Consider the following 22,769-nt stretch of genomic DNA (forward strand, 5'->3'; position numbering starts at 1 on the left):
GGCTCGTGCATGGTCATGATGCCATTGACAACTTGCACAAATGTTGACCTTTAATTACGACAACGAACAGCAGCAGCAGCAACAGCAACCAACAACCAGCAACTTGTTCTGCCTGGCCACTGTTTGCATAACTACGCACAACCAACAACAACAACCAGGCAGAAGCTTGTATGAAAAAACACACTATAATACTATATACATATATATACATATAAAAAAAAAAGCAGAGAAAAAAAAAAGAAGTAAAAAACGAGCAGCATCCACGACAACTGCAATTTGTCCAGCTGCAAGCTTTGGAGACAAGCCAAAAGAAGTAGTGGCGGGTTGAAGGCGGCCAACTAACAGAGAGAGAGAGACAGAGAGAGAGAAAGACTCACGCATGGGGCATAAGGCATGAGCAGAAATCACTGTGACAACCAAACTGTGAATATTTAACAAAATCACAACAAAATTCACTATAATTCAAAAAATTCAACGATTTGGACAAATTTTTGGTATATTTTTTCTACTCAACTAAAGTATTCTTCTTCTTTAGAGCAACAAATTGTTGCAGTAGTTTTGATTTAAGCATTATAATAAGCTAAATAGATGCATCTCCTTCTCACATCTGCTAAGGGAAATGAATTTTCGCATCACTATCATCAGCAAGAGCAAGGCTTGGTCACCGGTGACTGTTTCCTTTTGGCTTCAGGCTGGGTGACAAGTGCTTAGTGTCAGCACCTTGCTTAGCATGTGGAGCTCCAGCTTTGACTGTTGACAATTTTGTTGGAATTGTCTGTGTGTGTGTGTGTGTGTGAGAGAGGAAGAAAAGGGTGGTTATGGGGGGGTGGGGATTTTCGTGCTCCTCAGTTTACACATTAATTATCACTTTTGTTGTGGCTGGCAGTGGGCTGGCTAGTGGCGGCGACAACGACGACGACGACGACGACGACGACGACGACGACGATGACGATGACAACAACGCCGACAATATTAGACAATTCTCGCTTAACATAGTTTGTTGCTTAAGTCTTTTGTTTTGCTGATATTCTTATGACGCCGCCGTCGTCGTCGTCGTCGCCCCGCGTTTTGTTTCTACTTGCTATACATTTAACCGCATAGTGATAAATGAACTGCTGAAAGGCTTTGAAAGGGAATGATAATGGTAATGGTAATCGGTAAGTGGGAAGGTAAGAGACGAAGAGAAATCTGATTTATGGTTTGCCAAGTTCAAGCAGAATAATCGATAATAATCGATAGTAACACCCACTTTGATGGTCCAGCCGAAAAGTCTCTCCATCTCTCTTATATGAAAATTAAATTATAAAATGCTTTACAAGTGGGGCGGATCAACCCTCGTTCTCTCCCTCTTACCTCCCTCCTAACCCATTCCATTTGCTTCTCTGTCATATATAAAATTGCAAACACACAGACACAGAGAGAGAGAGAGAGAAGAAGTGAGAGAGAGAGAGAGAGAGACACACAGATACACAAAATGAGGGTGGACATGCGATTTCCTTGACATTTAATGCCATTGCCACAGCTGAATGGGGCGTTGTATAGACCACGCCCCACTCGTGTAGCAAGGAGCAAAGGAGAATACACAGTCAGTCGCAGTTGAAGTTGGAGTTAAAGTTGCAATCTACCAGTGCCAGTCGATGCCGAGTCAAGCAGCCAAAGTAAATAGCCACCAGGCAGATTTTGTCTTTGCGCACATTGCAACACGTATCAATTATTGCAACAGGCACACACAAACACACACACATACTCACACATACACACAAATACATAATATATATACAAAGTTGGTTAACAACAAAAATTAAAGTTTTTACATTCATATCTAGACTATCTAAATATAATTAAATTTAGAATGTTCTAAATTTGAAAAGGAAGCTAATTCTAAGCTAATGCTAAAATCAGGACAACAATTTGGTAAACATTTTACTTTTAAGCTTGGTGAAATCCAAAACAGATTTGAAACCTATACCTATACTTGAGAAATATACATAGATATATTAACTATTATTGTATAGTATTAATACCATTAACTAAAATTCTTCTTAAGTAAAAAAGTATAGTATACTATTTAATAGAATCATTGTATTTGTCAAATCGATCTGAGACGAACTTTTTTTGATTTTAACGATTGCAAATCTAGAAATCAAGGCAAAAATCTTCAAACAAAAGCTCAATTTTGTAAACCTCTGAGTTTTCCATATTTCTATATAAATGACTCGACTTCAGCTAGATCAGAGTTTTATGCTATAACGACCTTAAAATAATTAAGCAAGGCAAAAATCTTTCTATGAAAGCTCAAATTATATAATACTCTGTCTTTATTTCTATCAAACTCAATCCTTTAATTAATCCTTTAATGAATGAACAATGAATAATAAAGAAAATAAATAAAAATTCAATCGTTAGAGCTGACAAAAATTTATTTAAATTTTCATAATTTGAATCATTAAAGTTTACAAAAATTGAATGATTTTCTTTTAGAACTTTGTTTATACAAAAAATGTCTTCATTTTTGTGAGCCTAATTTAGTTAGCTTGTATCTTTTTTTTGCCATTTTTCAGAGCGTTTTGCCAATTAAGAGTCAATTTGGCTCTTATAGTTATTCGAACTTATTAAAATTAAGAAACATCAAATTTTGATTATCTAATTTTCTTTATATTCATTTGCTTAAAGGTTCGTTAGCTTTATTTAATTAGCAGTTGATTAGTTTATTGCAAACACAAGTTAACTATTTTCACTTTCTTAATTCCTATCAAATAGACAGAGTGAAAGTCAACGAGAAAAAAAAAGGTTAACAACATAATATATCCTTCTGCATCTTCACATTATATAAGAATGTGATATCATTTGGCAAAGTTCTATACATATAACTGAGAAGGAGAAAAAAAACAAAAGACTCAGGCAACGAACTTGACATTTTTCTAGGTAAAACGGCCAAATTTGATTAGGGCTTAAGTTAAGTTTAGCTGCTTTGGCCGCTGCTGCTGCTGCTTACCTTGTGCTCAGCTGCTGCGTCATAAATATTTAATGATATTGTCAGGCCATAGCCTGATCTGGGCACATATACCTATACAACATGCATACAACTGAACATAGTTTATACCAAAAGAGCCTTGATCTTGGGCTAAAGCTTTTAGCTTCAATTTAAATCAAATGTGCGCAGCGAAGCCGTCGTCGCCATAAGGCCTTGTCTTCCTTTTTTTCTTTATTTTTAGCATATATGTATGAACACACACACACACATACAGATACACTCTCTGTGTGTGTGTGTGTGTGTGTGCTATTTTTAGAGCTTCGGCCACGGCCTGAACTCGAACTCTCTTTCTCTAGCAAAATATGTCCCGCTGTGAATTATGTGTCTACATAAATTACCGGACCAGGAATTAATCATTTTTTATGCAGGACTGGCAACTACGAGTATTATGGTCTAGAAGTTCTCTTTGCCTCTGCCTCGTCTTTGGCCAGTGCTTATGCCTGAGCCCGTGTCCGTGTCAAGAGCTTGGCTGCTGCTGCCCATTAGGTTCAAAGCAGCAGACGAAACGAACCAAATAGTTTTTTTTTTGTATTTTTTTATTTTTTGCCCTGAGGAGCACTTTTAAGTCGCTTTAAATTTTTGTCTTTGTCCAAGTTGTTTTAACCTTAAAAACTATATATTCCCTGTTATGGCTATTGGCATTCAACTCTAAATCTAAATTAGGTTAAATGTTAAGGAAAATAAACAATATTCAAATGAACTAATAAAATCCTTCATATAACAGAGGCAATAAATTATATTTTGTATATCGTTGTTTGTTATTTAATGTAATGAGTGAGTGAATTGTTAGAAGATGTTTAGAAAGTAACAATAGCCTTTTCTTCACTTGCATTTTAATTGAAATCTATAATTATTTTTCCATAAAAAAAACAACACATTTTAATTCAATTCATAAATTTGAATACTATGCATCAAAAAGTCTTCAATCAAGTTTTGCATTTTAATGCCAAATAAGCAAATAACTTTAAAGCAATTGTCTGTCATTGAGTTTTTGACATGATTATGTTGCAGGGCCATATGGCAATACCATTAGTTATCTTTTATGCTTATGCCTTGTCAATTGAGGCGCACTTCCTTAACCCAAAAATAAACAAAAATAAACAAACTACAAACTTCAATTTTCTGTCATGTAGCTCTTCGTTTCCCTCTGCCTTTGGGAATAAAAAGGAATAGAGAATGCATGAATTGTACTTCTGCTGTGACTAGTGACAAACGATGCTTCCTGGGCTCCAATACCAAAAAACAAAAACATCCTCAGCACACACACATAGACAGAAACTATCACATTTACATGCATATATCCCCACAAATTCACAAAAAAAAAAAACCATCCATTGATTGAGTCAGTGGCAAACTGTCGTAGCCCAAAACTGGCATAAATTCTATGCAACCCGCTGGCTTTTCATTTCTAATTCTTGCATTTGGTCCATGGAACTGTTGCTATTGCTATTGCTTCTGCTAAAGTTAGCTAGTGGCTACTGTCCGTCGTCGTCCCATCCTTATTGTAGATGTATGTAGATGCAGATGCAGATGGGGGCATGTCGATGGCGATGTTTTAGCGCATTTTATTGCTTTATTTTCAGAGAGTTTCGGCATGGTCGGCCCTGTCAATTTTACAACTTTATAGCGTAAAGGCAAAGCGCGTCTTATCGTTTGCATATATATGTATATATATAGATTTTTATTCGTTGTAAATGTATAAACCAGTGTGTCTATCTCCTTTTGTATGTGTTTGTGTTGTTGGTACATGGAATGGAATCGAGTATGACAAAAGCCCATTGGGCCATGTCGCTTAATATTTTTGACATATTGGCTCTGAAGTAGAAGAAGAAGAAGGAGCTCTTATTGTGTTCTTTATACTCCTTATTGCACACAGGAAAATTTGTACAAAACGAGAGAAAAATAAAAGAAACGAAAGATGAAGAAGTAAAAAAAAAAAAAAAAAATTACAAAAAAAACTTGTCTGTGTCTGCATTTGAATTGCAAATCCTATTATGACTTGTGAAATTATAATTTTTCTAGTTTGCCTGGGCTGCGGTCTTCAGCCCGAAAACCCATACCCATCCAGGTTCAAGTCCATGTCCATGTCCATGTCCAGGGTCCAGTCATAACCGCAGAAGGTTCAATAGCATGAATTATGCATATGCAGACGGTTTTTACCTTTTTGGTGGGGCGTACGAGCAAACACAGGGTTTTTAGTTGAGTGGGATGAGGGGGAGGCGGAGTACAGGATTGGGCAGAGACAGAGTCAGATAGACAGAGAGAGAGAGAGAGAGATACAGAGATGCAGCTCACACAAAAGCACACGCATTCAGCTAGCCACCTAGCCACATGCTGCACATGCACTTAGTTATGATAACGTTGCACATTTCTGCCACAAAACAAAACAACAGCAACAAAAATGAACAGAGAAAAGAACTGAGACCCAGACAGCGACTCACTCTCAGAGATCCAGACACACACACACACACAGACACACAAACACAGACTCCACTGGCTTTTCATATATTTGTTTTTGGGCTAAAGCAACAACGCCCCAAAAAGATCAGCGCATCCGCAGCTGACACTGAGGGAGAAAACATAACAAAAAAATAAAAAAGATGAGAAGCAATGATTATCATGGTGGTAAAGAATGATGATTTCAAATCTTTCTCTCAGTGTATTAACGTATGTTTTATGCGTAGCAGCAGCAGCAGCAGCAGCTGCTGCGAATGGAGATGGAGTTGGCGATGGCAATGGCAATGGCAAGTTGTTGCTGTTGCTGTTGCTGTTGGAGTCGGAGTTAAGGAGTTTGGGGATGGAGGTAAAATTGCTGCCGCCCCCTCTTTTCGGGTTGCTGCTGCTGCTGCTGTGGCTACTGCTTCTACTTCTATAGAGCAAAATGAAACTTTAAAGTCGAGCTAAGCTATACACAACTTTAGCTTGGCATAGGCCCATTGCTGACAGAACAAAGAAGTCGTTCATTTGTAATTGTTGTTGTTGCTGTTGCCGTTGCCGTTGCTGCTGCTGCAAACAGGGCAACATCAACAGCAGCAACAGCAGACGCACAGCATTTATACATTTGTTAAGGCAAACAGAGTCAACAGTGGCTGCTGCTGCATATCTTTTATGACTTTTGACTTGACTCCGACTCTGACTTTAAACTTTGCCTGCCGTTGAGACTGCAGTTGAATGACCCAAAGGCGACGGAAGGAGGCGTTGGCCTGTTGAGCAAGAAGCATCCCACCAATTTCAGCTTAAATACAAAACAAATTTCAATAACTACAGACATCCGACATCACGGAAAAGAAATAAGTTCATTTCAGGTCTATCCTTTCCTTTTCTATACATTAAACGGCTTAACAATCCAAATGGTTATTTTAGTCCTTAAACGTTTTTCTTACCAACAACAATGCAAATTCTTCTTCTTCTTTGCCATTCTCTCGCTTATTTTGTAAATTGCGTGGGCTTCTGCAATTTACCTAAATAACCGACCACAAATTAGATGTCAGTCAACATGATGATCGTCATCATCATTATAGTGACCGAATCCATCCAATGACATTCCCTAAAGGCAAAAAAAATGTACGAATTAGCAGTAGACAACAAAAGAATTATATAAACCTATATACTTATGTATATGTATGGGCCATTGTATTCCTACAGACATTATATAGAAAGGTAAATTTGTTGGAAAGAAGCTAGCAAATCTAAATCCAAATCAAATCAATTTGTTACAGTCGCCACAAAACGAGAACGAGAGTTGGTTAAATGGCACAGAACTTGACTGCTACTTCTACTTCTTCTCAACGTACATACATATTTTCTTTAGTTTAGTTTTTCCTTTTTCTTTTTCCAAAAAGGAAGAGTTTCCACCGCACGAAATCAATGTGAAAGGAAGAATTTCGTAGACTAAGAACTGCAAGGGTATATAGACTTCGGCATGGGTAAAGTGATCTTTGATATATTTTTTTTTTGGTTTTTGTCCATCATTAACATTGTCCAGGAGGCACCAAGCAAAATCTGCATGCAGATGAAAAAGTTAAGCCACTAGAGGATCAGGAATCAAGAAACGAGAAACATGCGTACTTGTTTTGTGTGTGTGTGTGTTGTGTGTCTGTCTGCCGACTATTTGTTTCACGAATTTGCAGCGCATTTTACTTGGAAAACAAACAGAAGATACAATTATCAAACAAATGGTTAGCTCTCGAATACCCTTACCTTAAGAACATCAAATGCTCATAAGTACAATATTTTGTTTAGGTTTTCATTAAAGCTTAAAGTGGAGATCAAAAGATTATTTGATTTACAAATTGTTCAACAGGGAAATTGTTGAATACTTCTCAAGTTTTGTAAATCATTCTGAAATGGTTCACATTAGAACCTTAATGGTTAAATAATTCTCAATCGTTTTCGATTAGACTGTGAATGTCCTATGATTCCCAAGTAGTTTAAGCTCTTGAAATATTCTTTGACTTTCTCTAACTTTGAATGACGTATGAATTTCTACTTGTTTATATAAGACTTCCATCAGTTTGAATGCTTATCAAATGGTTCTAACTGGCCTATGTATTCAAAAGTGACTCTTAAAGTGTTGGAGTAGAAATAGAAATAGAAATAGATTTTAGTAATTTAATTTAGACTCCAAGTGTTTCAAGTTGTTTAAATTCGACTTTGAATGTCATATATGTATTAAGAAATAATTAGACCCTTATCAGCTTGAATGCTGATTAAGTATTTCATATTGGACTCTGAATCACAAACTTTCAATTAGAATTAATGCTCTTATGATTCCCAAGTACTTTAAGCTGAACTGCAAATGTCTTATTAGACTCCACGTATTCGATATGATTTTAAAATAAAGTAGCAATGTTGCATTAGTATGTATTAAATATAACATTTTCATTTTTGTCTTAACTTAAGCAAGACTTGTCCTTAATTGTCAGATCTTAAGTGAAGATTTGAATTGTAAACCGTTTATCATATTGGCTCAAGTTTGTGATGAAAATATATATACCTTAGGCTTGGAAAGTGCATAGAAAGAAAAGAAAAGAAAAGGAAGAAGAAGAAAACACCCAAACTCTTCTCTAACTAACCAGCAGTGGCAATCGCTGTCCATCGGTCCAAACAAGGCAAAAGGCATGTCCATCTCATTCCTATCGCAACAAGAGCAATTTGTTCTAATGCGCCGTGGCAGGCAGCAGCCGCAGCCGCAGCCGTAGCAGAGGCAACAACAACAACAGACGGCGACAGAGATGTAGACGGAGATGAAGTTGGCTTTGCAGTTGGAGTGCTGCCACCACGACCATGAGCAAAAAAAACTAAAATAAAAAAGAAAGAAAGAAAAGGGCAGCCAGTGAGCACGCAATGGTTAGACCAAACCAGAACAAATGTAGACATTAAGCTGCTTGCTGGCTGCTGCTGCTGCTGCTGGCCAGGAGGACATGGGAATCTAGAAAGAGAGTGTGGCAATTGGCGGGGGTGGGGTTAAGTTGGAGCATCAGCATCAAGCACACACAACAAGTGACACGCAATATAGAGGCTGTAGCCATAAAATCATATATTTATATATATAAGATATATATATTTGATACATAAAATTTACCATATTTTTCGCACGTCCAACAAATTTTCCGCAAAGGAAGAAAACACTACACACGCACACACACACACAGATAAACATTTACAATCGTGTCAATAAATTTGCTGTGGAAATTTCATTAATTGCCAGCAGGTGGATGCCACTGTGGTTTGCTGCTTAGTGGTGGTGGTGGTGGTGCTGCTGGTGGTTGCATGTAGTTTGCCATAAAAATATTTGCCGCCTTAATGTGAGTGGCTTATAAATTTGCACAAACGCGACCATATATAGCCCAGAGAGAGAGAGAGGGAGAGGGAAAGAGATACCCATTGCGGGGGATGTGGTGGTGTTACCAGGAGTGGAAGGTCGGAGAGAGGGGTATGCTACATACATAACTGTTTATGTGGTTGGCTCGTTTGGCTAGCTGGGCACTAGCCAGTGGCTTTGGGGATTGCATTGGGTTTGGGTGTGTGCACCTTGTACCATCTGGGATGTTCTTCGAGCTACAAGCGAACGACCACCCGGTCACAATGCTTCTGTTGTCCATTGGCATATATGGAATGCGCTCCTCCATTTGGCTAAAACTTGGTTCCAACATAACAAGCAAACGGTCACAAACACACACACACAGACACACACGCACATATAAACACATGATTAAAAAAAAAAAAACAAAAAATGGAATCGCAAAAAATTACATTGAAGGGTTAGAATAGCTTCAAGTTTCCTTCTTATCAAAAGTGTTTTTTAATAAATGATGATATTCCTTTAAAATTTCAACATCAAATTATTAGCGAAGCATTTTGTTTATAGTCTTTTTCTTCTACCAAATAATAATATTGAAAATTACCCATAAACATTAAGGATAAGATTAATTAGGGGCAAGGAAAATCTGCCAAGTGAGCCACCTAAAAAAACATTTGAGAATTTTTTACTTAAAAGTATCTATTTCGATTCATATGAATAAAGGTGTCTTACTTTTTTAGGTGGCTCACTTTTGAGATTTTCACACATATGTATGTATACACTTATATATCAGGGATTTTTCAACTTATCTAATTTGTATTATACAATTAGACAGTCGATTTTTAAAGCAGATAAAAAGGATATATGTATATTTTAGAAACAGCTTCAAGTGCCCTTAGATCTGTTGAAGACACACATTATCTATAATACATAGGCACATTGAGCCCTGGCATCAATAAGTATATAATTTTGATTTTAGGAAAATATTGAAAAAAGAATCTATCAGAACCTGCCTTCAAAATGGAACTTTAGTTTTTCCATAACTCTGTCTTTGCAGTAAAAAGATTTAAATCAAAATATATTATTTTATTTTGCAATTCCAAATTTAAATCTGGAGATAATAGCGAATTAGTTTGGATGAAATTTAAATTTGAAAAAGATTTTTAATGGAAATCATTTACTTAGCAGCTTAGCCAAGGTAACTTCAATTATACAAAGCATTTAGGATAATAATAATGAAAATTTTAATATATTATTTTATAAGATTTTCATATTAAAAGGTTTGAAAACACGAACTAGTTATGATTGGGCTTGAGCCGTAGAACAGGACAAAGGAGTTTCTTCTTGAAAAGTTGTTGACAAAATATGAGAATGATTCATTATACTCTCTCTTTGAAAGGTTATTTGGGTTCCCTTTCTGTAGTTAATGCGATTAGACAAAGTTTAAAGAAATAACTCTAGATTGAACATATCACTATGTAACAGAAAGTAAAGGACTTTGAAGTCAGTCTTTGAAGTCAGTCTTTGAAGACTGCAAAACAATAGAAAGCATTTAGACGCAAATACAAATCGTTTTAGCTGCAACCACCTTCCCTTCTGCTCTGATTTAAGGCGTATCTTTAAAACATTTTGCCACTCATTATTTTCTATTCGTCTATCCTCTTACTCAGAGATTTATATAGAAATGTTGATCAATTAGATAAAATTCCACTAAAGAGATTACACGACGAATAATCACAAATGATAAAAGTGAATTTACAAACATATTTAATTTTCATATTATACGTATACATATATAGGTATGTATATGTTCTTTTTGTTGTACATTTTTCATTTATACTTAAAGGTTATACAATGGTTTCGTTTTTGGTTTGGTTTTCAAGTTAATTAAACTAAATGCATTTTGATTCGTTTTATGTTTTATGCATGGCCACATTGAAATGTACTTATTATATATATATGACTATATCTAGATATCTGTGATCTGGCAAGATTTTGTTAAATTCATTTAATTTAAGTGTTTAACTAAATAGAAATTTTCGATCAATTTAGAATCAACTAAAATGAATGATTTTAATTCTTTTTTTTTTTTTGGCAAAACAGCAAGGAACTACTATAACTAATATAAAGAAAATAGGTAAAGGCAAAAAAAAAAAAAATAATAATTGTATGACAGATAATCGAGAAAAATCTTTGGATTTCATTGGGTTTTTGGTTTTACTTTCAGGGATGTTACAGGGGGAAACTTCTTGAGGCCAAGAAGGTACTCAACTAATGGCAAGATCTAATACTATTAATCCATATGGCACGTAGGTCAATATTATTTCAATTTGTCTACTTCTGCTTCATATACATGGCGGCAATCTTATCCAGAATGGTCTCAATCGAGAGCAACTCTTCGCTAAATTTCTGCATTGTCGGCGCCGGGACAATCCACTTGAGAAATTCCTCCACATTGAGACGTAGCCGTGCCAAAGGTGTCAATTGGGCATCATCGTGGGCCGGACGTTGAGCCAACTTGAGTGAGGCAATAATGACATTGTCAATTAAACGTTTCTCATAGCCCAATTGACGTAGCTTTTGAGCGGAGCTTATTTTCTTAAGCACCACAGCCATATTGAAACGCATGGTGGACAATGCCTGGGCGTTTTCATTCTGATTGTCATCCTCATCGCCTGATTTCTGGCATTTGGCACAGTGTTCCGCATGTGCCTGCAATTCCACTTTGATTTTAAAGAACTCATGACACCCGTGACACATATAGGGTTTCTGCTGTTTGTGGATTTTCTTCATGTGATTCTTGAGATGGGCCAACTGGGAAAAGGCCACTTCATCGGTACAAAGGAGACAACGAAATGGTTTCTCACCCGTATGCTTACGTATATGCAGTTTCAATACACTCGAATGGGCAAAGGTTTGATGACAAATCTGCAAGAAGAAAAAAATAAAAGTTCAAGGAATTAGAATTTTAATTTCTATTTGAATGATTGTGACTAGAACTCTCCCTAAAACCCTTATCTCTTCTCTTAAGTAACTAATTCTACTTTTACTTCTAATTAAGCTACATATTATCTCAGATTAATATAATTCTGATATTTATTTTTTCAACTCACCCGACATTGATATGGCCGTTCACCTGTATGCATTCGCATATGAACATTATATTGCGATTTCTGAGTAAAATACGAATTGCACACCTCACAGACATGCGTCTTGATGGCCGCATGCTTTTGCATATGTGTGGCAAGATCCTCGTCCGATTCAATGCTTTTGTGGCATATTTCACAATCAAATTTGGTTAGCTTATGATGCTCCTGATTGATGTGAGCCCGCAAAGCCAATTCGTTGGCAAATTGATTCTCACAAATGGTGCATCTATGCTCCATGCCCTGCTCGTGCCTCTCCATGTGAACACGCAGATTGGCATTGGTTGAGAAACTGGCCGAGCATTTGGTACAATTAAATTGCTGTATACTTGTCTTATGATGCGACACCATATGCTGCTGGAGCTGCAAATGGCAAGGGGAAAGTATAGATAGATTTGTGTGTGAGTGTGTGTGTGTGTGTGTGTGCGGGAGCATTTGACACTCACCTGACCACCTCGGGCGAAACGCTTATCACAGAGAGCACATGGATATGGCTTCTCGCCCGAATGCAAACGCATGTGGAGACGCAGACGCTCTTTGAGGGCAAACGATTTGGGACACTGGCCACAGGCAAATTGTTTCTTATGCTCATGAGCGGTGGTTATGTGATTCTTAAGATTCACGGCCTGGCGATAGCATTTACCACAATCGGCACACTTGTGTGGCCGCTCATCCGAATGGATTAGCATATGCCGTTGTAGATCAGTCTTGCCACCAAATTCTTTGGAACAATGCGTACATATGTGCTGTTTGCGACGTCCCGATTCGGACGGCGATCCCGATGCTGATGATGAGGCTAACGATATTGATGATTTTCTCAATGATTTCTTGGGCAAGGGTTGTATATAGTCGGCATCACGGGAATCCTGTTCCGTTGTGTCACCACCGTCTTCACCATCTTCTTCATCGGCTTCCGCATAGTTGTTGTTGTCCCTTAGTAGACTGCTCTTGCGTCGTTTAATCGATACTGTCGATGTCGATGTTGCTGTTGTTGTGGGCGATGAGGATCCTCTGCCCGCCGCCGGCGGCGATGATAGCGATATGCCACTGTCTGTGAGCAGGGACACTGCATCCTCTTTGGACAAACTACGACGGCTGCGTGCCATTTTTTTTTGGTTTTTTTTTTTGTTTAAAAATTAAATTTTTGTTTACTGAATTTTGCTAGAAAATTTGTTTATTTCTTGAACCAGGCACCACTAGCTTTTTGTTGTTTTATTTCTTTTGATTAGGTTAGATTTTTAGTCGTATTTCGTTTATGCTTTAACTAGTCAAATTGTTTTTCTTTTATACAGTATATTTTTTATGTTTTTTCATTACTTTTCCCAAACACCTTAATTTTTTGTTTTTGTATTAGTTTTGTGGCTGCAAGGAAAAAGTTAAGAGCACGGTTATTGCTTGACTTCTGGTGGCAATATAGGTGATGAGACAGAGAGAGCACAATCAATCCGACCAACCAACCAACAAACAGTCAGACAGACACACGAGTAACACGGAAACAGACAGGGACAGCAACACACAGTAAAAAAAAAAAAAAATTAAAACAACAAACTTCTCAGCTGTGTCAACAGTTTGCGATAAGAGTAAGAAAAAAGTTCTGTTCTTTTCTTTTTTTTTTAAATTTTTTTTTGTTCTACCTTCTGATCGTTTTATCAATTTAGAATTTCCAGGTACAACAACGAAACAAAAAAAACTTGGAAAATATTTTTGTTGTTGACTTTTTTTTTTTTACTTCTAGTTTGTTTTCTCAATCATTTGTTTGTGGGAGAACGAGTGAGAGCAAAAAATACTGACAAGGCGACACTTGATAAGAGTGGAAAACAACAACAACAGCAACAACAATAACCACTTGACTAGAGGCAATAACTGATAAGACAATTGACTTTGTCTATAAATACAGTAGATAACCACTAAATATGTCTAGAACACAAAGAAGATCTAAAAAAGGTTGCTAAAGAGAATATTTAAAGCTGATTCAGTTTTAATACCTTTTCTTGAAGTTTAAATTAAATAAGTGTTAGGATAGTTCATTCCAGGGGGCCCTGGATCAAGGGCTGTGAGTTGGAGTATAAGTTTGCCCCCTAAAGTATGCTTTAAGCAGTTAAAAAATTTGATTTTAACAACATACAAAGAACTTTTTTGAAACGTTCTTTGTTTATTAACATACGAAAACTTATAAAATCGTTCAAAATATCAATTACTTTTACAGTCTATTGCATACTTCTGGGGGCCTATTTCACAATATTGATTGAATATTCATTTTTATATGATTCGCTCACTTTTGAACAACTTTTCCATCAATTATCCTTCAAATAGGAACTCTCAATGCAATTTTGTCTTTTAAGTCTAGAATTAGACATTTTAGATTAATTTTTGTAAACTGAGATTTCCATATATTTTAGATACATTTTTTTTTTAAACTTAATTCAGATTTTATTTTTGTTTTAGTCTGCTTTAGTTTTAGCACTTTATGAAAGTCTACTCACATTTCTATAATTTTTTGCTGATGTCTTTAGTAGAGTTTTTGCATTTTCGTTTTTGTTTGCTTTTGCCATTGATTTCTTTAGAATTTTCGAATCAAATGACTAATTTTTTTTTTTTTCCGATTAATTTACTTGGACATTCTGAGGAAAGCGATGAAAATAAGCAGCCGGGAACACAGAGAGACAGACAGACAGACAAACCAATGTGGACTGACCCTGGTGCTGGTTTGCTTGGTTGGATGAGTAGTTAAAAAAGCAAACTATTAATAACAACATCTGGCAAACATATGTATGTACATATATATTGCGATCTGTGGCGACCTTCTGCTTGCATTTTGCTGTTGTTGTTGTTTTTTTTTTGGGTTCATTTAGGCCGCACCCGCGCGCGTATTGAAACTCACTTTAGGAAAAACTTTATGAACTTTCAATGAAGCATGATATTGTGTGCTGGATAAGGCGGGGTCTCTACGGGTTGACAATGAGGAGGGAGGAGCGGTAGGGATTTGGTGTATGGATATGGGTATGGTTATGAGGTGCTGCTGCTGCAAGGAGGAGGGATGGGACTAACTTGCAACCGTCATCAACCGCGTCAACGTCAATTTTCACAGCTGCACGTTACGCAAATGAAGCGTTAAACAAAAAAAGGCAACAACAACAACAACAATAAGGAAGAACCAGTAACTGTTGAAAAGCGAATTAAAGCTAGAATCTGGAGCTGGGTCGCAATTGAAACTGAAAGAGAAACGTTGAAAAAAGCACGAACGACAGCAAAAAAAAAAAAAAAAAACAAAAGCAAAATAAAATAAAAATCGAAAAAAACAAAAAATACAACAACAGAAAAGAAAGAAGAATACATAACAGCAGTTTTGTAATGCTAAATAGTCTTTTGCCTAGGTAATTGGTGGGAGGGGGGAGGGCACACAGAGGGGGTTGCTTTTCAGGGATGGTGGGGGGTAAAGGCCCCAAACGACGAACTGTTGGACGACAATGGGCGTTCGGGGTAAGGTTCATCAACGGTTGAAGTCTTTCGTATGGGGCCACAAGAACTTGCACACATATGCATGTACTCTACATATACATTTACACAAACGTACAGTCAGCTTTTCTTGTCGTTTCTGTTCTTTTTTTTTTTTGGTTTTTTTTTTGTTTTTGGGTTGTGTTGTTAGTATGTGTTTGTAATTGTTGCCAGCACCAGAGCTACTTGATTACTTCTTATCTACATACATACATACATATATGCATACAAATGGATGGCTAATTAATTTATAGTTTGTATATATAATTAGACTGATAGACCCAACACCATATTAATACCAAATCCATTGCAATTGGTCACGCCTTGTGTCACTTACCCCACTTCATATAGAGTCCGTGTGTTAAGAAGACCTCAAAATTCTCCCTGTGGCGCGTTGTTTTCACATTTTTATGTATTTTATTTTTACCTTCAGCCTCATACGCAACTCCATTTTCAGGCAAAAAAAAATAAAGAAATTCAGGTCTTAATTTGCGTTTTGTTAATGAATTGGGATTTGTTTATAGTTGACAGTGTTGCCAGCTAATAAATTGACAGTGCTGCCAGATCAAGAGAAATTTATCGTTGGCGATAAATATTTTTGTCTAAACCCCTATTTTAAAAACCACTATTACCTGTAAGCCGCCACACTGTCTGGCAACACTGTTTTGGAAACACGCGAAAGCAAGTAACTAGCGTGGAATTAATTCTTTTTTTTTTTTAATAAATAAACAAATTGTATTGAGAAACAAAAAAGTAAACAATTTGTAACAACCCAATCGGTGACCGACTACAAAGTACCTTATAACCCAAAAAGGAATTTGCAACTAGCGAAAAACAACAACAACAGACAAACCGACACAAGGTAAACATTTTTTGGCGGTGACTTACCGTTTGAGTTTTTCTCTATTATTTGCTTCTTTCATTTGTGATTGTCCAGCTGTAGCATGGCTGGCGTAATATTTGAAGATATATTCAATGTTAAGGACATGGATCCCGAGGGCAAGAAGTTCGATCGTGTTTCCCGCCTACACTGTGAATCAGAATCCTTCAAAATGGATCTCATTCTGGACATTAATTCATGGCTGTATCCCATGGAATTGGGTGACAAATTCCGCCTTGTGCTGGCCACAACACTGCGCGAAGACGGTTGCCCCGACAGTGGTGAATACAATCCCATGGAGCATGAGGGCACAAGGGCGGACAGTTTTGAGTATGTTATGTATGGCAAAATCTATCGCATCGAAGGCGATGAGGCGCACAATGAGTCTTCCCGCCTATCGGCATATGTGTCCTTTGGTGGCCTGCTAATGCGACTGCAAGGAGATGCCAATAATTTGCACGGTTTCGAGGTGGATCAGCATATATATCTGTTGATGAAAAGGCTGGCGTTTTGATTTCTTCTATCTATTTTTGATATAAACAATTTAAGACTTTAAACAAACAACGGATATTTATTTACAACAAATCATTGTTTAACAAAAATTCTGGCTAAAGAATTGTATTAATGATTGAGTCTACGCCTAAGTGGGCCATTAACTATAAGGCGTGCTGGTCGGAAGGGAATACGGCGATCTGCGAATGGCAAAGCCAACTGGGTGGAGGGAAAAACAGCATTTCCATTGATAATTTTGGCTGGACGTGGTCTAGACCCGGCCTGAGGACGTGCCTGCAGCTTGGCCGGCTTAGGGCGTTGAGGAGTAGCGCTAGCGGTGCGTAGATTACGGAAGGCCGTGAAACGATTAAGCAAAGGAAGCACAAATTGCGCTTGAGGTGGCAACGGCAGACTGGCCAGATTAATGAGGGCAGCACTTTGTGGTGGACTAGCTGCAGCGGGGTCATTGGCTGGCTGTGCTGTTGGTGGTGGTGGTCCATATGTCTCAGCTGGTGGGCCATAAGTCTCAGCGGGCACCACCTCCACTTCCTCTGCGTCTGGTGGTCCATAAGTCAGATCTGGTGGCCCATAAGTCTGATCTGGTGGTCCATAAGTCTGATCTGGTGGTCCGTAAGTTACATCCGGTTCGGGAAACGCCACTGGCTGCTCTTCTGTGGGCAAATCGAAGGGAGGATTCGGTGTAAGTCCAGCTGGTGGATATGGTGCAACCATTGCTAGCTCCTGTCTCTCAAAAACCACTGCTCCAATGGAGACGGAACAGAGGGTCAAACCAATCCATACACTAGTTAGATAACCAAACATTTTGCTTGTCAAATTTCAACTGCTGCCTAAATTGACCAAATGGCCGACTATATATATACCAAAGCCCACCAATGGAGGGCAGGCGACCTTCACGGATTTAGGTACCCGCACTTTGTCTTCGGTCTTCGGTCACCAATAAAGCCAATGACGTATATGGTGTCGGCAAATCCAAATATTACGTGCCCCACGTATTATACGATGATGACCCAAATGATGACTAAACCAGGGATTTGAATTCAGTTTTATGGAAATCAAAGAGGGAAAATTCCCCAAAGAAAAATCAACTTTATTTAAATCTATATATGTATATGCTTAATCCATTACCAACGACGACGAAGAATCAGACGCTGAGGAACTGGTCCCGAAGCAGGCTGTGGTTGCCTTCGATTACCCTGGGGAAAGCGTTGATATAGTCTGCCAGATTGTGGTTGATCCAGAGTGGTTGAGACTGCTATCACAGTGCCATCTTCGGCAACCTCAACTAGGACATCCTCCTCCTCATCCTGGGGGGGCACATCGTCGACGGGCTGCTGTTTGGCAATATCATCTTCTGGCTGCTGCTCTTCCTCATCTTCCACGGTGGGTGGAGCAATATCCTCATCGTTCGTGGGTGGACCATAGACATTATCCGGTTCTGCTGGTGGACCATACGTATTATCCGGTGGCAAATAATTGATTTCTGGCTGTGGCTCAACAGTTGAACTGGGCAAATCGAAGGGAATTTCTGGTGTGACGCCAGCCAAAGGGTAACCAGTCGGTGCTGGGCTTGGTGGCGAAGGAGCCTCCACCTGCCTGGCCGAGAAGTTTCTCCGGCGCAATGGCTCGGCATGGCTCAGGGCACTGAATAGCAGAATTGTAGCGAGAATTTGTTTCAACATTGTCGCTTTGTTTGTTATCTCACTTATGTTCTGACTTCCTCCACTGGGGTTGGCTTATATACCTATAGCTGGAGCATATTGACTGGATAGTTTGTTGTTTTTTTTTTGTCAGTTTTAATTTATGCCCGTCACTTTTGATTTTTAGGCCTGTGTTCCCGATCAAGCAATGTTTTTCTTCATTTTTTTTTTCGATTATGTTGCGGCGGTTGGGATTGTTGTTGTTGTTGTTTTTGTACTTTTAATGTCCGATACGTGAACCTTTTTTCAAATTGACACTGCCAATGCTATCTATACCCCCTGACCCTCCCCCTACTATAGACACAGACAATTGTTTTAGCTTTCATTACCACACTAATGCTATGGCTATATAGTTTTTTTTTTTTTTTTGGTCTTTAGAGTTCTTGGCAATTCATAATTTTTATTATTAACATTTATATATTTTTTATATGTTTTGTTTGGGCCATGGGCATTACGTGTCCAATGGGTTAAAATCATTCCACTGGCCATTTTGTTCATCATTTTTTTGTTTTCATCATCTGCATTCATCTTTTCATAAGATTCAATCGATTATCTTCAAAGTTCTTGCACCTCGAAAATGGCTAATTCAAGTTGTCTTTAATTTTGAACTTTCTCATTACTTTTTCATGTACTTTAACTAAATTGAATTAATGAATTGTTTAATAAACAAGGAAATTTAACCGAATATTATCGTAAATTAAATAAATTCTTAAAAAAAAAAGATTTATTTTATTATAAAATTCAGTTTATTGAATCAGTCATATCTTTCGTTTTTTAATATAGTTTGTTTAATTTGCTTTTTATTTATTTATTAGTTTTTTTTGCAAATACGTTTTAAAGTCTAGCTTGACATAATATTGTTTAATACACTGGCGGATCCTGGAGGTAAAAAATGAGGGATATATCCTCCATCTTTAATACCCATTAAAAAGTCGATTTCCAAGACCAATTTCATACAAATTCTTCTTTAGATAAGTTTGGATAAGTAATTAAGATGTGCATGAGATAAGTTTTTCAGAAAGTAAAAGCTGTGAAATCAGATAGAGAAGCTCATAAATATATAATTCCAATGTGAAAGGACCCCCAAAGCAAGTTTCGAAATTTTGAACATTATAATGTTTTTAGGCTTATAGTCTTTAAGCTCACAAGCCGAAAAGTTAAGGAATCTGTTGATGATAAACATTGTAATTCGACTCGCTGTATACTCAAAAAGCTTACTCCTAAAATAGAAATAAATATATCCATAGTAAGTTGCATTTTGGAGTTAGATTTCTCTTATCTAACTTGTTTACTATTATTATAGTTTCTAATATTGAGAAGCTATCAAAATCCAATGGAATAAATAGTTTTCATATGATTATATTATTGACAAAAAAAAAAAAATAACGCCAAATAACAGAGACATTTGATTTTAGCTCAGTTAGCCTTTCAGCCTTTTTTTTATAATTCCCAATTGGTTTAAGCATGTTAAAAATGGTATCCCATAAGGAAATAAGACAGCAAATAAGCAATCTAGGTCATTAATAAATTCTACTTTACCATTAACTAAATAAATGGAAAAAGTTTTAAGTAAAAATCGAATGTGGCAACACAGACTCGGAATAATTCGAGTTTGTTATTGACCATAGAATAGCATACATTAAATTTAGGATCTCATAACTAATTTTGGTTACTATTTATATAGTGTATATTTATTTGCCATCAAATGTTTTTTTTAGTGTTCTCATTTATTTAGTTAGTTAGTTCTCATTTCATTAACTTGCGAAAGAAACCAATTAACAGGGATTTATAATTCAACTCAGTTGTTATCTTTGATATCGACTTCTCTAAAGTGGAAACTCGTTTAGGATTTGCCCTTTGAATTGTTCTTTATGCTTCACCAGATAGATATTAAAGTCAAACTTTTGTTTTATGTTTAGATCGTTTATATTTTCATATATATTAATAAAAAATAATAAAAATGATTCGTAAAAAAAAAATATATGTTAACAACAAAATGCTGCAAATTCTGCAGTTTCCCTTTTAAATGGTATAGACCAGAATTGGTTTGGCCCTAATGATTTGAGCGGAACGCAATTTCTCTGGCACCGGGCGACGACTGCGAAGGCGTCCATTACGTGGCTGAATGAGATTTGCTGGAATCGCTTCAGCTGCAGCAGGCGAAGCAGAGGAGCCATCATCAATGGGTGCATCATTGGTGGCTGGTGGTGGGCCATAAATGTTATCCGGTTCAGCAGCCGCAGCTGGGGGTGGACCATAAGTGTTATCAGGCTCCACTGCAGGTGGACCATAGGTATTATCTGGTGGCCCGTAAGTCAAATCTGGTTGAGCTTCCGTTTCGGTGGGCAAATCGAAGGGTACCTCGGGTGTAACACCAGCTGGTGGATAGGGTGCTGGTGCCGCAGTTGGTGCTAGATCCTGAGCGGGATCTGCCGCTGCCTCCTGGCGTGCCAGTTGGAAACGTGAGGAACGACTACGGAATCTAGCGGGCTCTGCTGTAATGCCAATCACCAAAAGGATGAGCAGGGACAACGAGCAACTAATAGTTTGATGGGCCATGTTGATCAATTGTTGTTTGATTGTAGAATGATGCTTTAGTTTGTCCAGCCATTGGTTTATATATAAAATGACATAGAGTCATAACCAATAAACATTTTCGCCCCCCGCCCTCATAATAATTGTCACTTGGTGGGCCCAGGGACACATTATTTTTTGGTTGGCTTTTCAACTAACTAACTAACTACGTGACAATATTTAGTCAAGGGCTGCCATTTCAATATTTGTATTTAATTACAAATGTCTTTTTTATCACCTGCGACCCAGTGTGCTGGGCTCAATTGGCTGGGGGCGCCTGTCTGCTTGTCATGCGTATCAATTTGTTTGGTCTATTATTCGATAATTCCCTGCTTTATATGCACAACATAACTGGGGGCGTCTAAGTAAGAGAATTGTCAACTATAAAAGTTAAAGCTCCATATAAAGTTAACCACATATAGACACAGCAAGTCACACGATCATGACAAGATATCAGTTGCTCCTTTTAACCATCTGTTTGACAGTGTCGGCAGTCTTGGCAGAGCCAGCCGGCCATGTCAGACGCCAACGTCTTCGGTTTTTGGCCCGCCAAGAGGCAGCCGTGCCCACACCTTATCCATTGGCTTCAGAACTGAAACCCGAAGAGCCAGCCCTAATCTATGGCCCACCCCAGGGCAATGAGGAGCAGGAGCCAGAGCCAACAGTCACATTGAATCCTCAAGCCGAAGAATTGGATACCGAAGAAAACTTATTGGAGGTGACCACACAAAGTGTTCAGCCAGCTCGTTTGCGTCAATTTGGTCGCCAAAGATTGGCTAAACTTCAAATTAAAAGCACTCAACGGAAATCTGCACGCCTCGAGGAATTGCCCCTAGAGGGTGAAATAGAACCCGTGGCTGCTGTTGCTCCTGCTGCTGCTCCTGCTCCTGCTGTTGTGCCTGCAGCAGTTGCCCCAGCAGTGATCAATCCAGCACTTGCATCGGCTGTGCCACAATTTTATTATGTAGGTGCCCCGCAGCAGCCGTACACAATCCTGGCCTACAGTGCATCGCCCACGGGCTCCCAGCAATTGGCTTGGTAAAGAATCACATATTACATCTACAAACTCGCAACTCTCTAGAAAATAAATAAAAATTTGTTATGTTAAAATGGTAAACGAAATGCAATTTTTCTTCATGTAAATGTTTTTTGTTCCATAAATATTTGTAAAAGAATTTTAGGTGTTTAATCTAAACCAAAACTTGAGGCTGACTAGGAATTTATTTTATATTTATATAAATTCTTGGTGAAAATATCTTAGAGTTCCTCGTAGAATCCGAGTCTGGTGGACGAAAAAAATGAACCGCCCTTTTGAACATTCTTTCTAAACGAAAAAAAAACCCATTGTTGCAATATTTTTATCTTCTCAACTTTGGATTGGATTGCTAAATATAAAATACTTTTTAGGTGTTGACTTTTAATAGTTAATAGTTGGAATATCTATTTTAAAAATGTTAAATAATTTTAGCTATAATTTGGCACACAATTTTTACATTTTAGTGGATTTTAAGAACAAACTATATAAAGTAGAGCTTTATATACAAAAATTGCAAAAAATATTCAAAAATTTTTATTTTAGTATTTTGTTCCAATATTGGTTTTAAGTGTTAACAAAGAATATTTGTTT

At 37.6% G+C, this 22,769-nt stretch overlaps 6 protein-coding genes across 6 annotated transcripts; 2 read left to right on the forward strand and 4 right to left on the reverse strand.

Annotated features, from left to right (window-relative positions):
- Positions 1-10,635: 10,635 nt before the first annotated feature.
- LOC6639204 (gastrula zinc finger protein XlCGF57.1) lies at positions 10,636-13,130 on the reverse strand. Its single transcript, XM_002061646.4, has 3 exons — positions 12,430-13,130; positions 11,951-12,346; positions 10,636-11,765 (listed from the first exon to the last, which is right to left on the reverse strand). The coding sequence occupies exons 1-3, from the start codon at positions 13,087-13,089 to the stop codon at positions 11,172-11,174; spliced, it is 1,650 nt and encodes a 549-aa protein (XP_002061682.1). The 5' UTR covers positions 13,090-13,130; the 3' UTR covers positions 10,636-11,171.
- Positions 13,131-16,123: 2,993 nt separating this feature from the next.
- LOC6639203 (DNA-directed RNA polymerases I, II, and III subunit RPABC3) lies at positions 16,124-17,000 on the forward strand. Its single transcript, XM_002061645.4, has 2 exons — positions 16,124-16,340; positions 16,416-17,000. The coding sequence occupies exon 2, from the start codon at positions 16,423-16,425 to the stop codon at positions 16,870-16,872; it is 450 nt and encodes a 149-aa protein (XP_002061681.1). The 5' UTR covers positions 16,124-16,340; positions 16,416-16,422; the 3' UTR covers positions 16,873-17,000.
- LOC6639202 (extensin) lies at positions 16,973-17,658 on the reverse strand. Its single transcript, XM_002061644.4, has one exon. It carries the CDS (start codon positions 17,580-17,582, stop codon positions 16,980-16,982), a length of 603 nt encoding a protein of 200 aa, XP_002061680.4. The 5' UTR covers positions 17,583-17,658; the 3' UTR covers positions 16,973-16,979.
- Positions 17,659-17,959: 301 nt separating this feature from the next.
- On the reverse strand, positions 17,960-18,671 carry LOC6639201. The gene has a single exon (XM_002061643.3). It carries the CDS (start codon positions 18,548-18,550, stop codon positions 17,993-17,995), a length of 558 nt encoding a protein of 185 aa, XP_002061679.1. The 5' UTR covers positions 18,551-18,671; the 3' UTR covers positions 17,960-17,992.
- A 1,865-nt stretch (positions 18,672-20,536) lies between these two features.
- On the reverse strand, positions 20,537-21,665 carry LOC6639200 (WASH complex subunit 1). Its single transcript, XM_002061642.3, has one exon. The coding sequence runs from the start codon at positions 21,125-21,127 to the stop codon at positions 20,591-20,593; it is 537 nt and encodes a 178-aa protein (XP_002061678.1). The 5' UTR covers positions 21,128-21,665; the 3' UTR covers positions 20,537-20,590.
- On the forward strand, positions 21,585-22,259 carry LOC6639236. Its single transcript, XM_002061641.4, has one exon. It carries the CDS (start codon positions 21,585-21,587, stop codon positions 22,182-22,184), a length of 600 nt encoding a protein of 199 aa, XP_002061677.1. The 3' UTR covers positions 22,185-22,259.
- The last annotated feature ends 510 nt before the right edge of the window (positions 22,260-22,769 follow it).

Source organism: Drosophila willistoni (genome assembly GCF_018902025.1).
Source record: "Drosophila willistoni isolate 14030-0811.24 chromosome XR unlocalized genomic scaffold, UCI_dwil_1.1 Seg144, whole genome shotgun sequence".
NCBI classification, from domain to species: Eukaryota; Metazoa; Arthropoda; class Insecta; order Diptera; family Drosophilidae; genus Drosophila; species Drosophila willistoni.